A 22,283-nucleotide genomic window follows, 5' to 3' on the forward strand; every position below is an offset into this window, starting at 1 on the left:
ACATGTGGAACACCTAGTCAAGAGGAAAAAGGAAGCTTACTTAAGATTGAGGAAGCAAGGATCAGACAGGGCTCTAGAGGTCTACAAGGTAGCCAGGAAGGAACTGAAGAATGGACTTAGGAGAGCTAGAAGGAGGAATGAGAAAACCTTGGCGGGTAGGATCAAGGAAAAACCCAAGGAGTTCTATGCTTATGTGAGGAACAAGAGGATAGCCAGAGTGAGGGTAGGGCCAATCAGGGATAGTGAAGGGAACATGTGCACGGAGTCGGAGGAGGTAGGGGAGGTCCTTAATGAATACTTTGCTTCAGTATTCATCAGTGAGAGGGATCTTGACGTTTGTGAAGACAGCATGAAACTGGCAGATATGCTCGGACAGGTTGATTTTAGGAAGGAGGATGTGCTACAAAATTTTGAAAAACATGAGGATAGATAATTCCCCTGGGCCAGACGGGATATACCCAAGGTTGCTAAGAGAAGCGAGGGAAGAGATTGCTGCACCTTTGGCAATGATCTTTGCATCTGCACTGCACACTGGAGTATTACGAGATGATTGGAGGGTGGCAAATGTTATTCCCTTGTTCAAGAAAGGGAATAGGGATAATTCTGGGAATTACAGACCAGTCAGTCTTTCTTCTGTGGTGGGAAAATTATTGGAGTGGTTTCTGAGAGATAATATTTATGATTATTTGGAAAAGCACAGTTTAATAAGAAATAGTCAACATTGCTTTGTGAGGGGCAGGTCATACCTCACAAGCTTTATTGAATTCTTTGAGGATGTGACAAAACACATCGATGAAGGTAGAGCAGTGGATGTGGTATATATGGATTTTAGCAAAGCATTTGATAAGGTTCCCCATGGCAGGCTCATTCAGAAAGTAAGGAAGCATGGGATTCAGGGAAATTTGGCTGTCTGGATACAAAACTGGCTCTCCAATAGAAGACAGAGGGTGGTAGTAGATTGAAAGTATTCAGCCTGGAGCTCGGTGACCAGTGGTGTTCTGCAGGGATCTGTTCTGGGACCTCTGCTCTTTGTGATCTCTATAAATGACTTGGATGAGGAAGTGGAAGAGTGGGTTAGTAAATTTGCTGATGACACAAAGGTTGGTGCAGTTGTGAATAGTGTGGACGGCTGTTGTAGGTTGCAACGGGACATTGACAGGATGCAGAGCTGGGCAAAGAAGTGGCAGATGGAATTCAACCCAGAAAAGTGTGAAGTGATTCAGTTTGGAAGGTGGAATTTGAATGCAGAACACAGGGTTAATGACAGGATTCTTGGCAGTGTGGAGGAACAGAGGGGTCTTGGAGTCCACGTCCATAGATCCCTCAAAGTTGCTACCCAAGTTGATAGGGTTGAAAGGAAGGCACATGGTGTGTTGGCTTTCATTGGCAGGGGAATTGAGTTTAAGAGCTGTGAGGTAATGCTGCAGCTCTATAAAACTCTGGTTAGACCACACTTGGTGTATTGATTTCAGTTCTGGTCACCTCATTATAGGAAAGGTTTGGAAGCTTTAGAGAGGGTTCAGAGGAGATTTACCAGGATGCTGCCTGGACTGGAGGGCAGGTTTTATGAGGAAAGGTTGAGGGAGCGAGGGCTTTTTTCATTGGAGCGAAGAAGGATGAGAGGTGACTTGATAGAGGTGTACAAGATGATGAGAGGCACAGATAGAGTGGATAGCCAGAGACTTTTTCCCAGGGCAGAAATGACTATTACAAGGGCGCATAATTTTAATGTGATTGGAGGAAGGTATAGGGGAGATGTCAGAGGTAGGTTCTTCACACAGAGAGTGGTGGATGTGTGGAATGTGCTGCCAGCAGTGGTAGTGGAGTCAGATAATTTAGAGACTTTTAAGCGACTCTTGGATAGGCACATAGAGGATAGTAAAATTTAGGGTATGCAGGGTAGTTTGATTTTAGAGTAGGATAATAGGTTGGCACAACATCGTGGGCCGAAGGGCCTGTACTATGCTGTACTGTTCTATGTTCTATAAAATTTTGAGTGAGAGAGAGCTAAACTCTTCCATGAAACAGTCAAAATATTGTGCAGTGTACTCACATTACAAACCAAGAGCAAGTATTTGATGGCAGGAATGCAGTGTCACCCGGGAGCAGTTGCTTTACACAAGGCCACTTTCATCTTGTATTCAATTTCTACCACTGGTGCCTCAAGCAGTAGCTTTGAATTTATTACTGCAAGCACACCATACAATATGTGCCAAGAATCCTATTGATCTTATTTCTATTTTGGTAGTTTATTTTGCTATTTTAAGCTCTGATGTGCTTCTTCTGAAAAGTGCCAACTCCATTTAAATGTCTCCTTTCGTTTCTTCCTCAGTTAGGTTTCAGTATTCCAGCAAACCAGAAGGTAACAAGTGTCACTTTCTTTCAGATAACATTGTAGCTTTCTCTTTATTCTAATCAATTTTTTTTGCTTTTCCAGCCTCAGTCCCATGAACTCTGATGAAAGCTGTTTGTCAAACAGCCAAGATCACATTCCACTGGCTGCACTTCCTTTGTTGGCAACATCATCTCCTCACTACCAGGAGGCAGTTGCTACGGTGATTTTCAGAGCAAATCAGGTGTACAGTGATTTTATCAAATCTCAGGAGGGTGTCTCCTTTAGTGGCCAGGTCAGTATTTGGGAAGTAAAATCTTTGGTTGTAACTTTGAATTAATTTCTCGGCCCTGCTAGCACCAGAATTGGAAGCATGAAAAAAGCTCCCTGTTCTGTTCTGCCCCAAGCCATTTTCACAGAGGCTAGATGAGGATGTTAACAGGACTATTGGCCACACACTGCAGAGAATCAACACAGATCATTAAGATTCACTTAAGGCCATTTAGATTCAATCGATTGGACTTTTCTATTTGGCCTTCATGCTCCTGCAGGTCTGTTTCTGGACGTTGCAGCAGAGCAGGGCAGCCATGTAGAGACCCCTGACTGCAAAGCCTATTCTTTAAATTTAAGCGGTGGGTGCTTTCTGTCTTGTTTTATAGACAGATATCCATGTGCTCAATTGTACAACAAAGGACTTTCAGAGATTTACAAGGATTTTATAATAAATCTATAGTTTAGCACAAACACCAGTGTCCACCTTTACCCTCTGGATCTTTTCCCTGTGCTTAAGATCATAAGATATAGGAACCATTCAGCTCATCAAATCTGCTCTACCGTTTGATCATGGCTGTATTTCTCCGGAAGCCAACTCCCCACAGGCCTGAACCGATGTTTTTCTTTTATTTTCAAACATCCATCATCAAATCACCCAAACTAAAAGATGCTGAGAATAGATATTTTTAATCTACCTGTTCAGACAAGTTATGACACATGTCTGGTGCAGGTGGAATTTGAACCCAGGCCATATTGCCCATGATAAGGGCACTACCACTGTGCCACCAGACCCCAAGAGCCCAGCTTTTTTAAGTGTAATTCTCCACCAAATCACCTGAGTAATTAATTAAACAAATCACAAGCACAGCCTACCAGGGGCAGTGTCACAAAAAAGATGGGATAAATAAAGGAGGGATGTAAATCAAAATGGTGTTGGAAGGGGAGGTAATGCACCCCATGTGGTGCCCACCTCACTCTCTGAAGGCTTCAAAGATGCTGGTGGTCACTATGTGCTCTTTCTCATAGGACAGTGGGGCACGAACAAGAACCAACCTCTCCTTTTTAGAATCAATCTATTCAGACACATTAGAACAACTATCTGGGGTAGGTGGGAGTAGAATCCAGACCTCTAGCCCAGAAAGGAGACATTTCCGCTGGGCTTCGAGAGACCCTAAGAACCCAGCTCTTCTTTTTGTTTATTTTACCACCTAATTAACGAAAGTCCAGCTCTTTTTCATAAACCTACCACCAAAATCAGCCACTTGACCAAATAAACAAATAAATCACAAGCATTGCCCAATAACAGAAATGAAGGAAGGGAATGAAAAGAAAGAGGGAACTTAATCAAAATAGTGTTGGAGGGGGAGATGATGCACTCCCGCCCCCACAGTGCCCACCTCTTTGTGCAAAGGCTTCAAGGATGAATATCCCAACTGTTTCTTTTTCTAATCAACGTGTTCAGACATGTTATGACACACATCTGGAGTAATTTGAACCTGGCCTCCTGGCTTAGAGGTAAGGACGCTACCACTGCACCACAAGAACCCAGCTCTTTATTTTTAAAAATATTTTAATTAGCCTACTCAGAAGTGTTATTCCACACCTCTGGAGCAGGTTGGGCTTAAATCGTGGCACTTTGGTTCAGATGTAGAGGCACTTCCAACGCACCACAAGAGCCCTCTAAGAACCCAGCTCTTAAATACAAAGGTCAATGAACATTACACGTTCTTAATCAACACTGGAACTGTTCTGGTTGACCCTTAAATGATCTGCATTTCTAACACTGTCATCTCTTTATTCCTTCCCATTATGGGTTGCTGCTTCATTTAAGCTAGAATGCCTCTGATTGGGCCTCCACCTTCAGGATCTACCTGCTATCCTTATTTGGGTGCTGGACCTGTCCTCTGGCTATTGGTTGCCAGGGAATGTCACATTCTGCCATTTCTGAAGAAGGGTCCCGACCTGAAACGTCAACCTTCCTGCTCCTCTGATGCTACCTGGCCTGCTGTGTTCCTCCAGCTCCACACTGTGTTATTTCTGACTCCAGCATCTGCAGTTCTTGCTGTCGCTGTCACACCAACTTACTCTTTCTCACACAGTGGAGACAGTTTCTGGCTCCCATTTCAGCCTGATGGTGGAGTTCAGAGCCCACAGGGAATATCATACCTTATCTGAGAAGTAGGCAAAGATAAACAATTGTTTACTATCTTCAGCCTATTGTAGAACTTTCTTTTGTCATTGTCCCACCCACCCCTTGCTAAAAGTCTGTTTCCTAGTTCTGGTGAATGGTCATCTACCTGAAATATTTTGCAGGCTGGATTGTCATCCCAGAGGTGGGTAGCCAGAGACACAATTTCCACAGGTCACATTCGTAATGCAGCCGCAGAAAGCTTTGTGCAGGACAAGGAACAGATAAATGCATAAAGCACGGCGTGCTTGCTGTTTTACTTGGCCTCAGTCCCAATTTGATTTTGCTGTCCCTTAAGTAAATAGATGACAAGATCTAACAGGAAAGGGTTTAATCATGAGCATTCCTGATTTGTATTGCTTACAAAGGTAAACATTCCAAGAAGGAACAAACTTGTATTTCTATAGGTTTATATTCACAATCTTCAGACATTCCAAGTAGTGAAGTAACTGTTAAATTGTAGCCACTGCTTGTGCCTGGCGCTTGGGTGAGGTGTCTGAATTGTTTGTTGTTTTAGAATATTGGGTCGTTGGACTCTTTCAAAGAAATAATGAGATAGTGGAAAAATATTATGGGGAGGGAAGTGCAGCACATTTCTCTACATGGAAAATAAACATTTTTGCCACTTTCTGAAAAATTAAAATGTTCTTACTTAATTGATGCATCTTAACAAACATGCTATCACTTGTACTTGAAGCCTTAAAAATTGAATTTCCTGGTATAAGGGGTATACCTTCCAATCCATAAAGCAGTTTAAGGATAAGTGTGCAAGTTTAAAGCACACATTTATCAGCTCTCATTGTGTATTTAATGCTGTCTCACTTATTGCAGGTATGTTTGATTGGAGATTGTGTTGGGGGAATCCTGGGATTTGATGCCCTCTGCTTCAGTAATCAGACAGTCTCTGAGAGCCAGAACAGTAGCAGGAGAGGTAGTGTTGTGAGTGTGCAGGTAATGAACTTATCAAATGTTAACTTGCTTCCACCCCATTGTCTTATTGGGAATAAATTGTGATTCTTTATCAAGTGGGTTCCTTACCTCTGCTTTGGGGATTATATTCTCTGATTTGTCTCTGAAAACCAGTGCCGTGATCATATCTTGAGATGACTTTTAGGCAATAGAGTAAAGACCAGATGGCTTCATATTGGTTAAAATAATAGTCTGTTTCACTTTCCTTTTGTTCTCATTGCACAGCCTGGTTGCCATGTTATGATTTTCTTTCACAAATTGAATTAGTAAACATCATACAAATTTGCATATCCTCCACTTCACCATCAAGCCAAGGGGCAGAGCCAGTTCATTGAAGAGAGCAGAACAGCATATCAGGAGCATCACCATTTTTTACCTAAATGTGATGGATAGGACTAAGCAACTCCACAACCAATGCATCAGATTTAAGCTCTGCAGTCTTGCTGCATTCTGTTATGAATGTTAGTAAACAATTAACTAGAACAGCAGGATGCCCTACTAATATCCCGTTCTCAGTGATGGGTGAAGTCTAGTACATTAGTGCAAAAGAGAAAGCTGAAGCATTTGAATCTATCTTCAGCCAGAAAGCCAAGTGAATAACCCATCTTGGCCTCCTTCCGAGATCCCCAGCACCACAGATTCCAGTTTTCCGACGATTTAATTCATTCCATGTGATAGCAAGAAATGGCTGTATGGACCTAGACATTGCAAGGCTTCGGGCTTTGATAAAAATTCCAGCAATTGTACTGAAGACCTGTTTTCAAGAACCAGCTGCGCTCCTCGCCAAACTATCTCAGTTCATCTACTGTACTAGTGTTGGATATCAAGGGGAGATGGCACTTCTTGCACCTCAGTGTCTTAGGAGTCATGAATGATGCTGAACATTGTGTAATCATCAGCAAGCATCTCCAGTTTTGACCTTTTGATGGTGGGGAGTTAATTTAAACCGAAGATGGTTGAGCCATGGACACTACCCTAAGGAGCTCCTGCAGTGATGCCTGGACAGAGATGACTGACCTCCAACAATCATAGAGATCTTTCTGTGTGCCATAATGACTCCAATAGAGAAAGAGATTTCCCCTGATTCTCATTGATTTCAGTTCTGCTAGGGCTCCTTGGTGCCACTATTGGTCAAGAAATGCCTTATGTTAAGAAAAGTCACCTTCAGTTCTCCTCTTGAGTTCAGCTGTTTCAGCGTTTGAGCCGAGACTATAATGGATAATTTGCCTCATTATATCTTATGCATAAAAAAGAAGATAAATTCCGCCTGGCCAATTACCACCCTATCAGTCTACTCTCGATCATCAGCAAACTGATGAAAGATGTTATTGACTGCTCTATCGAACAAATTGCTTAGCACTAACCTGATCACTGATGCTTAGTTTGGGTTCCAGTAGGGCTATGCAGCTCTTGACCTTATTAAAGCAGATAAAAGAGCGAATCTAACCATTATCCCTTGACTTTCAGTGACATTATAATCACCGAATCCTTACTATCAATATTCTGGGAATTTCCATTGACCAAAAGCTGAACTGGACCAGCCTTATAAACACTGTGGTTACAAGAATAGTTTACAGACTAGAAATTTCTCCTTCGTGCATCTCCAATGCACAGGTCAGGAGTATGATGGAATACTTGCAATTTGTATATAATTCCAAAGGCACTCCAGAAACTCAGCATCATCCTAGACAAATGACTCTGCTTGATTGGCATCACATCCATTTTCAGCATTCACCGTCTCCACCACTGATTCACAGTGTAGCAGTGTGGGCCATCTACAGAATTATATCACTGTTCCTTCTCTGTTGCTGAATCAAAATCCAGGAACTCCCTTCCTTACAGCATTTTGATTTACCTACAGTCAATGAACTGAAACAGTTTAATAAGACAGCTCACCACCCTCTCCAGATCAATTAGGAATGAGATGATCAGTTAATAAGTGCTGGCTTCAGCAGCAAAATCCACATCATGTGAAAAAATTAAAAACAATTCCAGCAGACCAATAACCTTTGACTTTTTTGTTACGTCAGTATTAAAAGTGCTCGGTGACTCTGGTATCCACTGATATCCGGGAAGAGAGTTTCAAAGGTTAACAATTATCTTATCCAAACTTAAATAATGGTAAATAGTAAAAACAATCCAAGGCTGAGGAAACTGAGTTTTTGATTCAGCCAGTCATATGAGATCTGTCATTAAGGGACTGTGGCGTGGAGATGAATCTTGCATCATGTGAAATCAGTGCAAATATAACTATTATTTGGCTGAGATATGAGATTGCTGCTGCTGATTGGAAGCTCCCCACCAGTTGAACATGATTTAGCATCACTAAATATTAATCATAGTGGAAGCAATAATCCTTATCTCTGCTTATATAATGTGCAATTTTACAGTCACATTTAGTAGCCTTTTCTGTTGGGAGCAGTTATCAATTGCCTGTGTGCTATAATTGATTTACAGGACAATGATCTATTATCTCCTGGTATAGTTGTGAACAACAGCTGTATGTGCAATGCTTCCAACCTGGAAACCAGCAGGCATCTCAGTAGAAGCAACATTGACATTCCTCGAAGCAGCATGGATAATCCAAATAAACAGCTGCCAAGAAAGAGGAGTGATTCTTCAACATATGAACTTGACACAATTAAACACCACCAGGCTTTTCTTTCAAGGTAAGAGCTTAAAAGATTCAACCAAGAGTTCTAGAGCAAAATGTACAGACATGTCAATATGCTGTCTTTACCTGATGAAGGACATACTTCTCCTAGATGGAATGCAGTAGAGGCTCAATGAGTTGCTTCTGGCAATGCAACAAATGTGCTAAAGGGGAGATTGACTCAACTTAGAATTTAGAAGAGTGAAAGGTAAATTATTGAAATGATAAAATTCTTCAGTGGTTGACCGGATAGTTTCTGTAAGAGTGTTATCCCTGACGGGGAAATGTAGAACTATGGAACACAGTCTTAAAATATGGCTGTTTCAGACTAATATTCTCATTGTAGCTGTGGCAAAGTTAGATTTGGCCGGCACGAGAGGTGTCAGACCCGAGACTAGGCCAACTTGGCAGGAGGGTAGGGAACTGAGAATGCTGACCAACCTGGCCCGTTATTTCCAAGCATATGGCTCACCACTATCTTCTTAAGGACACTTAAGGATGAATGTTAAATGCTGGACTAGCCAGTGACACCCACAACCTGAGAATGAATAAATGAGAACCGAAAGAACTACAGATGCTGTAAATCAGGAACAAAAGCAAAGTTACTGGAAAAGCTCAGCAGGTCTGGCAGCATCGTCAGAACGAGGAAGGGTCACCGGACCCGAAACGTTAACTCTGTTTTTCCCTTCACGGAATCTGCCAGACCTGCTGAGCTTTTCCAATGAATGAATGAAAATGGCCAAAAGTTTGAACAAAGAGGTAAGTTTTAAGGTTGTCTTAAAGAATGAAAGAGAGATTAATGGAAATGCCTCAAGAGCTTAGGTCCTTGGCAGCTGATGGCACGGCCATGAAGAGAAAATCTAGGATGTCAAAAAGTTCAGTGTTGGAGGATTGTACATGTCTCAGAGGATTGTAGGTCTGAAGGTGGTTACAGAACTGGGGAGCAGTGAGTCTATAGAACAATTTCAAATTAGCTACGAATTTTAAAATAAAGGAATTATTGGACCATGAACAATGTAAGTCAGTAAGCACGGGGTTAATGGGCCAAAGGTATTTGGAACACGTTAAGGCAATGCCAGAGTTTTCTATGAGTTCAAATTTAAGGTAGGACATGAAATGCTGCAAAGTGTGCATTTGGATGGTCGGGTTTAGAGGTAACAGTGACATAGGTGGTTAAGGGAGTTCAACAAGGGCACTGCAAATTCCTGCATCATAAAATGGCAGCAATAATTTTCATTTGTAAAACACTTTCAACATCTAGATAGAAAGAGGAGAGAAAAAAATGGACATCACTGCTGAATCTCACAGCATTTTTAAAATTTTTATTTCAGATTTTCTTTAACAATTGCATTTTTTTGCATGCAGTAGAATTTGCAAATAATAGCTTGAATTAATAACAGTTCTGTACATCTGTGCAAAATGTTGGGGAATGGAGAGTAATGTGGGAAAATGTGAATTTGTTCATTTGGAAGGGCGAACAAAGGTACAGAATACTATGTAATGGAGAAAAATGCAGAAAGCTGCAGTACAAAGGAACTCGGTGGTACCTTTTTTTGATTTGATTTATTATTGTCACATGTACGTAAGACCAGTACTTACCCTGTAAAGCCGTATAAGAATCCTATATGATTCACTGAGATCACCTCTTATTCTCCAATGAGTAGAGTCCCAACCGGTTGGCCTTTGCACATAAGACAGTTCCTCCACACCAGGGATTGTCCTAGTGAACCTCCTCTGAAGTCTCCAGTGAAACAATATCGCTCCTTAAATAAGGGGACTAAAACAGCTCTCAATAATGCTCCAAATGTGGTCTCACCAGCACCTTTTACAGTTGCAGTAAGTTGCAGTTGGATAAATGCTGAGAGGATATTTCCCCTCATGGGATAGTCAAGAACCAGAGGGCATAGTCTCAGAATAAAGGGGCGCCAATTTAAGACTGACATGAGGAGGAATTTCTTCTCTTTGAGAGTTGAGTCTTTGGAACTCCTTGCCACAGAGGGCTGTGGGACAGAGTCCTTCTGTATATTTAAGGCTAAGACAGATAGAGTCTTGATCCGTCAGGAAATCAAGGATTATGCAGAAAGGACAGGCAAGTGGATGTGAGGAATGTCGGATCAGCCCGTGACCCTATTGAATGGCTCAAGCGGCCAAATGGCAGATTCCTGTTCCTATTTCTTATGGTCTTATAGTCTTCATGAAATTGACCATAAGATGCAAGAACAGAAGTAGCCCATTCAGTCTATCAAGTCAACTCCACCACTCATTGAGATCACGGCTGATCTGATAATCCTCAACTCTACTTTCCTGCCTTTCCCCATTACCCTTGATTGCCTTACTGATTAAAAATCTGTCTGTATCAACCTTAAATATACATAATGACCAAGCCTCGCAAACCCTCTGCGGTAAAAAAGAAAATTCTACAGATTGATTACCCTCAGAAGAAAATCCTTCCCATCTCTGTCATAAATGAGCGACCCCTTACTCTGAGATGATGCCCTCTGGTTTTAGACTCTCCCACAAGGGGAAACAACTGTTCTGCATTGATCCTGTCAAGTCCTCTGCAAACCTTTCAGTAGTACATTCACTTCCTTTATCCAAGTCATTACTATATATTGTAAGTAATTGTGGCCTTGGCACTGATCCCTGTAGCACACCACTAGTTACAGGTTGCCATCTTGAAAATGGCTCCTTTGATGCCATTTCTCGTCTTCTAATAGTTAGCCAATCCTATATGTATTGAAGGTTTTAAACTTCACTGTCTCTGAGAAGTTCACACAGTATGATTTTATGTTAGTGTTGATGTTCTATGAATTGAAATCGATGCTGGTTTGGTCCCAAACTACTTTGCATTGGAAGATTTTACTGGACAGTGCTCATCCTCAGATCAGACAATGCTAATCTTTTTGATTAGACTTTGCTCGACTCAAATCTTCAGACTTGACCCTTGTCACAGATGTATTCGTGCAATGAGCTTTATATTTGTTTTACTCACTTCATCATCATAGAATCCCTACAGTTGGAAACAGGCCATTCAACCCAACAAGTCCCACTGATGGTAAGGTGAAGGAACCTTGGATGACAAGACATGTGAAACATCTAGTCAAGAGGAAGAAGGAAGCTCACTTAAGGTTGAGGAAGCAAGGATCGGACAGGGCTCTAGAGAGCTACAAGGCAGCCAGGAAGGAACTGAAGAATGGACTTAGGAGAGCAAGAAGGGGGTATGAAAAAGCCTTGGCAGGTAGGATTAAGGAAGACTCCAAGGCATTCTATACATATATGAGGAACAAGAAGATGGCCAGAGTGAGGGTAGGGCCAATCAGGGATAGTGGAGGGAACTTGATCGCGGAGTCGGAGGAGGTAGGGGAGGTCCTTAATGAATACTTTGCTTCAGTATTCACCAGTGAAAGGGACCTTGACGTTTGTGAGGACAGCATGAAACAAGCTGATATGCTCAAACAGGTTGATGTTCGGAAGGAAGATGTGCTAGAAATGTTGAAAAACATGAGGATAGATAAGTCTCCTGGGCCAGACGGGATATACCCAAGGTTGCTAAGGGAAGCGAGGGAAGAGATTGCTGCCCCTTTGGCATGATCTTTGCGTCCTCACTGTCCACTGGAGTATTATGAGATGATTGGAGGGTGGCAAATGTTATTCCCTTGGTCAAAAAAGGGAATAGGGATAATCCTGGGAATTACAGTCCAGTCAGTCTTTCTTATGTGGTGGGAAAATTATTGGAGAGGATTCTGAGAGACAGTATTTATGATTATTTGGAAAAGCACAGTTTGATTAGAAATAGTCAGCCTGACTTTGTGAGGGGCAGGTCATGCCTCACAAGCCTTATTGAATACTTTGAGGATGTGACAAAACACATTGATGAAGGTCAAGCAGTGGACGTGGTGTATATGGATTTTAGCAAAGCATTTGATAAGGTTCCCCATGGTAGGCTCATTAAGAAGGCCAGGAGGCATGGGATTCAGGGAAATTTGGCTGTCTGGATACAGAATTGGCTGTCTAATAGAGGACAGAGGGTGATGGTAGATAGAAAATATTCAGCTTGGAGCTCTGTGACCAGTGGTGTTCTGCAGGGATCTATTCTGGGATCTCTGCTGTTTGTGATCTTTATAAATGACTTGGATGAGGAAGTGGAAGAGTGGGTTAGTAAGTTTGCCGATAACACGAAGGTTGGTGGAGTTGTGAATAGTGTGGACGGCTGTTGTAGGTTGCAACGGGACATTGACAGGATGCAGAGCTGGGCAAAGAAGTGGCAGATGGAATTCAACCCAGAAAAGTGTGAAGTGATTCATTTGGAAGGTGGAATTTGAATGCAGGATACAAGGTTAATGGCAGGATTCTTGGCAGTTTGGAGGAACAGAGGGATCTTGCGGTCCACGTCCATAGATCCCTTAAATTTGCTACCCAAGTTGATAGGGTTGTGTTGGCTTTCATTGGCAGGGGAATTGAGTTTAAGAGCCACAAGGTAATGCTGCAGCTGTATAAAACCCTGATTAGACCACACTTGGATAATTGTGTTCAAATTCTTGTCACCTCATTGTAGGAAGGATGTGGAAGCTTTAGAGAGGGTTCAGAGGAGATTTACCAGGATGCTGCCTGGACTGGAGGGCAGGTCTTATGAGGAAAGGTTGAAGGAGCTAGGGCTTTTCTCATTGGAGCGAAGGATGAGAGGTGTACAAGATGATGAGAGGCATAGATAAAGTGGATAGTCAGAGATTTTTTCCTAGGGCGGAAACGGCTATTACGAGGGGGCATAATTTTAAGGTGATTAGAGAAAGGTATAGGGGAGATGTCAGAGGTAGGTTCTTTACACAGAGAGTGGTGGGCGTATGGAATGTGCTGCCAGCAGTGGTAATGGAGTCAGATACTTTAGGGACATTTAAGCAACTCTTGGAGAGGCACGTGGAGGATAGTAAAATGTAGGGTATGCAGGGTAGTTTGATCTTAGAGTAGGGTAATAGGTCAGCACACCGTCGTGGGCCAAAGGGCCTATACTGTGCTGTGCTGTTCTATGTTCTAAGTTCACACTGACCCTCTGATGAACACCCATCCAGACACACCCCCCTACCCTATCCCTGTAACCCTGCATTTCCCATGGCTAATCTACCTAATCTACACATCCCTGGACACTACGGGCAATTTAGCACGGCCAATCCACCTAAGCTGCACATCTTTGGACTGTGGAAGGAAACTGGAGCACCCGGTGGAAACCCTTGCAGACATGGGAAGAATGTGCAAGCTTCACACAGATAGTTACCTGAGGCTGGAATTGAACCTGGGTTCCTGGCATTGTGAGGCATCAGTGCTAACCACTGAGCCAATGTGCATCCCTGTAGTGGCGCTTGTGGCATGTGGGTGTCGCTGGCTCGGCTAGCATTTATTTCCCGTCCCTCGTTGCCCTTGACAAGGTGTTGGTGAGCTGCCATCTTGAACTGCGGTAGTCCATGAGTTGTAGGTAGACCCGCAGTGCCATTCGGGATGGATTCCAGAATTTTAACTTGGTGACAGTGAAGGAACTGTGATGTATTTCTAAGTCAGGATGGTGAATAGCTCGGAGAGGAATTTGGAGGTGATGGTGTTCCCATGTATCTGCTGCCCTTGTCCTTGTAGATGGAAGTGGTCGTGGGTTTGGAAGGTGCTGTCTGAGGATCTTTGGTGAGTTTCTGCAGTGCATCTTGTAGATAGTACACACTGCTGTTACTGAGCGCCGGTGGTGGAGGGATTGGATGCTTGTGGATGTGGTGCCAGTCGAGCGGGCTAGTTTATCCTGGGTGGTGTTGAGCTTATTGAGTGTTGTTGGGGCTGCACTCATCCAGGCAAGTGGGGAGTATTCCATCACACTCCTGACTTGTGCCTGTGAGATGGTGGACAGGCTTTGGGGAGTCAGGAAGTGAGTTACTTGCTGCAGGATTTCTAGTCTCTGACCTGCTCTTGTGGCTACTGTATTTTTATGGCAAATCCAGTTGAGTTTCTGGTCAGTGGGAACTCCCAGAATGCTGATAACATGATGGTAACATTATTGAATGTCAACAGTCAGTGGTTAGATTGTCGCTTAATGAAATTGCATGGCATTTGTGTGGTGTGATTACTTTAATGTGATCAGTGTGTTTTTGACAAAATGTCCTCTTTCCATTTCCTGTTTCTGCTGTGTTGATCCCCTGAATTCACCTAAACCTTGGGTACAAGGCAGTGTTTGTTGAGATCTTTTGAAGGGAAGAATGGATGTGATTTTTCTGCACTGCTTCTCTACTGCCTGTTGCTGTGTCCTTTTAATGTTTACTTCCTTTCATAGATCAGCAGATTGACAACCTAGCTGAGGTGTAGTTTTTATTGGGAATTTAATATAAAAGAAAAAGATCTTAAATATTAATATTTGCGTTTTTTCTTGTAGTTTGCAATCTAGTGTGTTAAAGAATGATCCTGGGTCAAGGCGATCTAGTGGTTCAACCATGCTCGAAGGAGTAAACCCTGGAAAGTTTGAATTTGAAGTGACTGACTTCTTTCTGTTTGGCTCCCCCTTGGGACTGGTCCTGGCATTGAGGAAGACAGTGATTCCCAGCTTGGATGGTGGGTAGCTTGACCAGTGCAATTCCCTCTGTTTGTTACAGTGAAATGAAAAATTGCCAATAAATTTTGTTTCTACATCCTGTTCCTGGTTGAGAAAGTGTTTTGGCGTTGCAGCATTTCTTGCTCAGGAAGTGATCTGCATCGTAGAGTCATACAGCACAAAAACAGGCCCTTCAGTCCAACCCGTCCATGCTGACCAGGTTTCCTAAACTGAATTAGCCCATTTTCCTGCATTTGGTCCATATAGGTCTAAACCTTTCCTATCCATATACCTGTCCAAATATCTTAAATGTTGTAACCATATCTGCTCTACCACTTCCTCTGGCAGCTCATTCCACATACACACCATCCTTTGTGTGAAAAAAGTCACTCCTCAGGTCCCTTTTAAATATTTCCCCTCTCACCTTACACCTTTAGTTTTCGACTCTCCCACCCTGGGGAAGAAAACTTGGCTATTCACCTTATCTGTACCTCTCAAAATTTTATAAACCTCTTTATAAGGTGACTCCTCAGCCTCCTACACGCCAAGGAAAAATGTCCCAGCCTATCTAGCCTCTCCTTAAAACTCAAACCTTCCAGTCCCTTGTAAATCTTTTTTGCAGCCCTTCCAGTTGAATGATATTCTTCCTATAGCTGGGTCTGGGTGGGATGCTCTTCAAAGGATTGGTATGGACACAGTGGACTGAATGGGCTCTTTCCGCACTGTAGGAATTCTGTGATAAACTGTGTAAGTCCTGCCTGGTATGTCTTACTAAAATGCAACACCTCACATGTAGCTGCCTTAAACCTCATCTGCCATTCCTCTTTTTTGGCCCATTGGCCCAGTTGATCAAGATCCCGTTGTGCTCTCCGTTAACCTTCTGAGTAAGGGTCACCAGAAGCGAAATGTTAACTCTGATTTTTTTTCTTCACAGATGCTGCTGAGCTTTTCCAGCAATTTCTGTTTTGTTCTTGATTTACAGCATTCACAGTTCTTTCGGTTTTAACCTTCTTCATTGTCCATTATACCACTAATTTTGCGGTGTCATCCTTAAACTTACTAAACATGCCTCCAATATTCACATCCAAATCATTTATATAAATGAAGAACAACAGTGGACCCAGCACCAATCCTTGTACAACACTACTGGTCACATGCCTCTAGTGTGAACACCAACCCTCTATCACTACTATCTGTTCGCTACCATCAAGCCAATTTTGTATCCAGTTGACTAGCTCTCCCTGGATCTCGTGATCGACTCTGATGTAGCTGGAAAAGGACAGGAATCCAAATGGGTTTTCCACTTGTCCCATCCACCAATGTATCATTTCACATCACGTAATCTTCTGGAACAGCTAAAGAAAATCTGTAGCCAATACAGGACTGAAAATCCCCAAAGGGATTCCATTCTGACCCAAAAGATAATTAACCCACAAAGACCACAGTGACTGCCAGCACGGTGGGTTAACCCCACCCAGCTTCTGTTACAAGCTATGTTTCTCCCTGAAACACTGTACTCAATGAGCACTCAGTTCCAGGGTAACTGACACTGAAAACAAATACTTTAGGAATTTTACCGACCTCCTTTGTTTTGGATTTTACATCTTCTTTACATGCTGCCCATTCTATCCAATATGAATATCCTAGGGATCCTAATAGGATTCATTTTAACTTGGTGTGAGTGAAAAATTGTTACTGATGAATTTCAGTCTGTTTTGCATCTTGCCTTATTTTATTTATCCTTCCTTCTCCTCTCGTCTTGGATAGCCCACATTCCGCAGTCAAGTGTTTGGACTGTTCTGGCACCATTTGTTTCACATCCTGATTGTGAATGACCAGGATCTTTCCCACATTATTTTTAGAATCATAGAATCCCTACAGTGTGGAAACAGGCCCTTCAGCCCAACAATTCCACACCGACCCTCAGAGCATCCCACCCAGACGCATCCCCATATAACCCACACATCCCTGAACACTACAGGTAATTTACCATGGCCAATCCACCTACCCTGCACATCTTTGGACTGTGGGAGGAAACCGGAGCACCCGGAGGAAACCCACGCAGACACGGGGAGAATGTGCAAACTCCACACAGACAGTCGCCCGAGACTGGAATCAAACCCAGGACCCTGGTGCTGACAGGCAGCAGTGCTAACCACTGTGCCACCGTGCCACCCGATTGTCTGTTGTTTTTGTTGATATGTTGCAATTCTTTTCTTAAAACGCTATCCAACAGGTAACTGAAATCGAGTCAAATGAAAGTTTAAAATGAATTTGAAGGTTTATTTTCCAATAGCTGGTGTGAGTAATGGGATAGCTATTGGTGTCCCTTTTCTCAGTAATGTTTTACTTGAATCATGAAAATTAATGTTTACCTTAGAAACATTGTGTCAAACAAGTCTGTTAATTGTCACATCAATTCCATTCCTTCTCAGTCTACCAGTTGAGACCAGCATGTCAACAGGTTTACAATCTCTTCCATCCAGCGGATCCTTCATCTTCCCGCTTGGAGCCACTTCTGGAGAAGAAATTCCACCTGCTCCCACCATTTAATGTTCCCCGGTATCAGAGATTTCCACTGGGTGATGGCAGCTCTGTTCTTCTGGGTAGGCGCACTTTCAATCAGCAACGAAGAGCTACTAGTTAATGTAGTTAGATATGCTGGCAGATTGAAGAATGTTCTGCTTGTCAATTATCAATAATTAGCCAGCATGATCAGAGCTATACATTATAACAAGTCACATATTATAACAAGTGCTCTGTTAGAAAATGTTTCAATCAACTACAACATGCTTAAGCGTATAAAGCTTGCGGTAGCATGTGTTGGCCAACAGAGAGAACTTGATTTTTTTTTATGTTTTGGAAATAAGTTAAAGAAGACTGCAAATATCGGAAATAGCATTTGTTTTATATAGCAAGGATCCTATTTTCATAGTGGTAAACAAACATTAAGTAGTCCATTCCTGTATAATAAATGTGTAAATATTCCTATAGCAGAATAGAAGCCAGAAATGAGAATCTGATAGGTGTAACTGTGAATATAAACTGTATTTGATTCTATGCCATTGCTGTTAATACAGGGATAGCTAAGACACTATGTTCTCCCTCTGTTTTGTCTTTCAACAGGTTTGCATTTGCCCTTAGTTTTAAAGAGATAAATTTGATCCTTACATTGTAAAACATGTAAAGTCACTTAGATTAAACATCAACTTAATAACTATTTCAATAGCATGAGAAATCTGAAAATACGAACAAAGTTGCCAGCATTAACTCTCTCAGTTGCTGTAAGTGGTTGACTGTGATGTTTGTTGTACGGTTTATAGCTAGATGTCTGTCCTTGTGTTTTTTTCCCGTCTGCTCTAGTTGAGGCAATCCAGAACAACCCCACCCTCATCCTGGAAACTCCATTTGTGACTCTCCAACAACAGGAGAGTGTAATAGAAACTAGTATTCCTGTTCCTGTCCTTAACTGGCAAGATGGTTCCAGTAGGAATCCAACTTTTGCAGAGTGTGTGTAGTCTCTCCTTTTGTACTGTTGTGATCTGTGCTATGTGCCTGCTTCTTTGCTTAGTGGTGGTATGTTTTGTGATTAGAATGGACTTGAAACATTTTCACTGTTGTGGCTGGGAATGGGGGACAGTGTGCAGGGAAAATATGGAATGATAAGATGAGTAGGCTAATGTTCATGATTGGCAGGGAAAATTGTGCACCTACACAGGCCACATTGCATCTCCAAAAACAATTACATGAATTTATTTAGTATCATTTGATTGATAAAATATCCCAAATCACATCCTACAAACACACTTAAATCCACTAATACACATAGGCAAACCCTATTATGTAGGAATTCAGTTTGAATCTCAATCTCAAAATGAGAACAACCGCAAAGCAATATTTGATAATTAATAATATTACTTGATTAAGTCCGGAGCAGTTGAAATTCTTTCAAGTTCAGCACGATGAAATGTTTGATTTTTATCTAGATTTATCAAAGCTTCCAATTAAAATGTAATCAGTTCATTTGAATTAAATTTAAAACAACCTTGGGCAGAGTATTTGAAATATTGGTGCATGTGTGTAGAATATGCAACTACAAAATCGGAACTGTTTGTGCTCCCTGCACCTATTATCCGCTACCCTCTAATCTCGCCTCAGCTGAAGATTTGGCTGTGATTTCCTGTGTGCAATGTCACATGAGGTTGATTAATGTACTGTGTAAAAAAAAACAAACCTGGTGAATGGCTTAATTCATGGAGCTGTCCCTGGCCAATGCATAGATGCTGAGTGACACTCTCCAGCATCACTGCAAAATCCAGAGAAAAGGAATCCACTGCTTTTGCATGGTTTGTAAGCTTGTAGAGTCATCTTCCCATCAGTATCAAAAACCAAAACATGCCAAGCAGGTTTTTGGTTTCATCTAGCCATAGTTTATAATTCTGTTTTTGCATTTAGTTAATTTATATTTGAAGATCATATTGATGAATAACAGTCTACTCCAATCTTGTTTTCTGAGAGAGAGTTTGGATTTTACTTTGCATTTTGTGCTTTTTTTTTGGCATGACATTGCTGCTGAGAAGTTAGTACTGAAATAATTCACCCTGTTTGAAATTCAACTAATCAGTTAAATGCATATTTAATAATCATCTTTAATTTGTTTTCCTTGAACAGAAAACCCATGATATAAGCAATCAATCTAATTTTCAGCGCAAAGTATTATTGAGAAAATATATAGTGGAATATTGTACCTGTCAACAATACATTGTGGTGCCAGACAATGTCGGAATATGTGGAACTCTGCAGTATCTCTGATGCAACAATGAATACGAGGAGTGATAACAATTTTATTCCCACTTTGTCTTTTATCAATGACCTCTTCCTTAATGCAGCTTCTTTAGTTTCCTGATAGATCCACTTCATTTTAGAAATGGGCACGAGTCAGGTCAGAGCTCTGTCCACAGCTGCTGGCCAGTCATGCTCCTTGATGTAAAAGAGGCGTGAGTAAATTGAGAAGGCAATACCCTTTTGTGCAACTTCCCCCTAATACAAAGCATTCTGAATTCACTTTATAGTTGAATAAAGAACCAGCCAGATCTTAAACATAAACTCTTGATTTCTGATTGTTAAGTTGACATTATGACTGTTCATCTGGCAACTGAGAGGCTCATTTTTCACCATTTCTATTGATCAGCTTAATTTCCTGTTGTGAAAATTAGAAAGAGATATCGGAATAATAATTAAACAAGTCTTTTATTTAATCCAGTGTACTACTATGAACAAGAGTGTTCAGTTGGTGGATATGCTGCACTTGGAGTTAGGTTTTGTGACGCAGTTGAGTATTGTATAATTTCCCAAGGTTAAGCTTAGACATCCCCTCACTATCTGCAGTATCTTCCATGTTTACAAACTGAACTGACTTTAGCTCCGGTCTTGTTTTATTTTTCCCTTCTGTCTCTTGACAGCTGTCACCTAAATTGGCAGGCCAGATATTTGTATTGCCTTTGCTTAGCCGGGGTTTCTTTTTGTTGTCAAAAGTCAGATGGTGCATTAATTCCTCCATGACATCAATGATAAATGAACCTTAGATATGATCATTGATACTTTTTTCTAGTTTGAGAGTTTATCTGTTGTCCTGATGGGTCTAATTTGGATTTCTTTATTTTGGTTCAATAGCAGACGTTATTCAGTCTCACGCTGGCATCCTCATGGAAAGTTCATCGCCATCCTCCCCCTTAACAGCCCCAGTTTTCCGGGGATTCCGGAGGGCAAGTGAAGTCAGCATTGCCAGTCAGGTGTCGGGAATGGCAGACAGTTACACAGCTTCCAACATAGCGAATAGTAAGTGCTGCTATACGTCAAAATATCCTGTGTGTTATTAGTAAACATGAATGGGATTCCACTGAATTTGCAGGAAACCCTGATCCTGGTGTGGCACCAGGTCCCTGTAATCTGTACAATTGCATGGGGTACCAAGCAGATCCAGTGCAGTCACGTGTTGATTAACATGTGATCCCTGATCTTTCTGTCAACTGTTTTATTGTAAACATCCCTTTTCCAGGTCTCTCGGATACAGACATAAGTGTTGATTGAGTAGGTAGTGTTCATTATTTTGATTCAACAAACTGTTTCGAGGCAGTGTGTCCCCCACAAAGCAAATTCAGCTCCTGCTCCTTCCATGCAGCAAGCTCACATTGTATTCAAAGTAAAGTAAGTTGTAGCTGCTAGTGTTGATAGAAAATCAAGATAAACAATAGTATTGGGTATGTATTTCAAGGTAATATTCCAGAAATAGGAACTGGGCAAATTTTCACTTATATCAAAGTCATACCTGTTGGTATTTTACAAATATTGCCAATGATTCATTTGATGGGAGTTAATTAGTGATTTGGAGTATTTTTTTTTGTTACAAACAATATCCTAAGCCATACAGGCAATGCAGAGTGTATTCAGGAGTTTGGACCAGAAATGGTGCTCAGTGTATATTTCCTCATTATCATTTTTAAAATTTTCTCTGGGATGTGGGTGTCGCTGGCTGGCCAGCATTTACTGCCCGTCCCTAGTTGCCCCTTGAGAAGGTGGCGCTGAGCTGCCTTCTTGAACCACTGCAGTTCAATGCTGTAGGTCGCCCGACAAGGCTGTTGGGGAGGGAATTCTCGGATTTTGACTCAGTGGCATTGAGTGTTGTATAAGAATCTTTGGCATTTGTAGATTTGTACACATTGCTGGTACTGAGCGTTGGTGGTGGAGGGAGTGGATGTTTGTGGAGGTGGTGCCAGTCAAGCGGGGGCTGCTTTGTCCTGGATGGTGTCGAGTGTTGCTGGAGCTGCATCCATCCAGGGCAAGTGGGGAGTATTCCATCACATTCCTGACTTGTGCCTTGTAGATGGTGAACAGGCTTTGGGGAGTCAGGAGGTGAATTGCTCACTGCAAACTGATTAGCTTCTGACTTGCTCTTGTAGCCACTGTTTATGTGGCTAACTAGTTCAGTTTCTGCTCAATGATAAGCCCCCAGGATGTTGATAGTGGTGGTAATGCCGTGAATGCCGTGGGTGATGGTTAGCACGTCCCTAATTGAAGGTGGTGGTTGTTTAACATTTGTATGGTGCAAACGTTACTTGCCGCTCATCAGCCCAAGCCTGGATATCGTTCAGGTCTTGTTGCATTTGGACATGGACCAAATGGGGCTGAACATTGTGCAGTCATCGACAAACATCCTTACTGCTGACCTTATGATGGAGAGAGGGTCATTGATGAAGCAGGTGAAGATTGATGGGCCAAAGACATGATCCTGAGGATCTCCTGCAGAGAT

The 22,283-nt window shown here is 42.0% G+C and overlaps 1 protein-coding gene across 2 annotated transcripts; it reads left to right on the top strand.

Annotated features, from left to right (window-relative positions):
• Positions 1–2,261: 2,261 nt before the first annotated feature.
• On the top strand, positions 2,262–21,146 carry LOC125481588 (membrane-associated phosphatidylinositol transfer protein 2-like). 2 transcript variants are annotated; one of them, XM_048593350.1, is made up of 6 exons: positions 2,262–2,627; positions 5,625–5,744; positions 8,220–8,431; positions 14,819–14,994; positions 17,410–17,580; positions 20,651–21,146. In XM_048593350.1, the coding sequence occupies exons 1-6, from the start codon at positions 2,448–2,450 to the stop codon at positions 20,851–20,853; spliced, it is 1,062 nt and encodes a 353-aa protein (XP_048449307.1). In that variant the 5' UTR covers positions 2,262–2,447; the 3' UTR covers positions 20,854–21,146. The 2 variants fall into 2 exon arrangements, with proteins under 2 accessions (XP_048449307.1, XP_048449306.1); XM_048593349.1 differs by having other exon boundaries at positions 2,277–2,627; positions 20,648–21,142.
• The last annotated feature ends 1,137 nt before the right edge of the window (positions 21,147–22,283 follow it).

This window comes from Rhincodon typus, unplaced genomic scaffold, assembly GCF_021869965.1.
Source record: "Rhincodon typus isolate 14 unplaced genomic scaffold, sRhiTyp1.1 hic_rhity00002700, whole genome shotgun sequence".
Lineage (NCBI taxonomy): Eukaryota > Metazoa > Chordata > Chondrichthyes > Orectolobiformes > Rhincodontidae > Rhincodon > Rhincodon typus.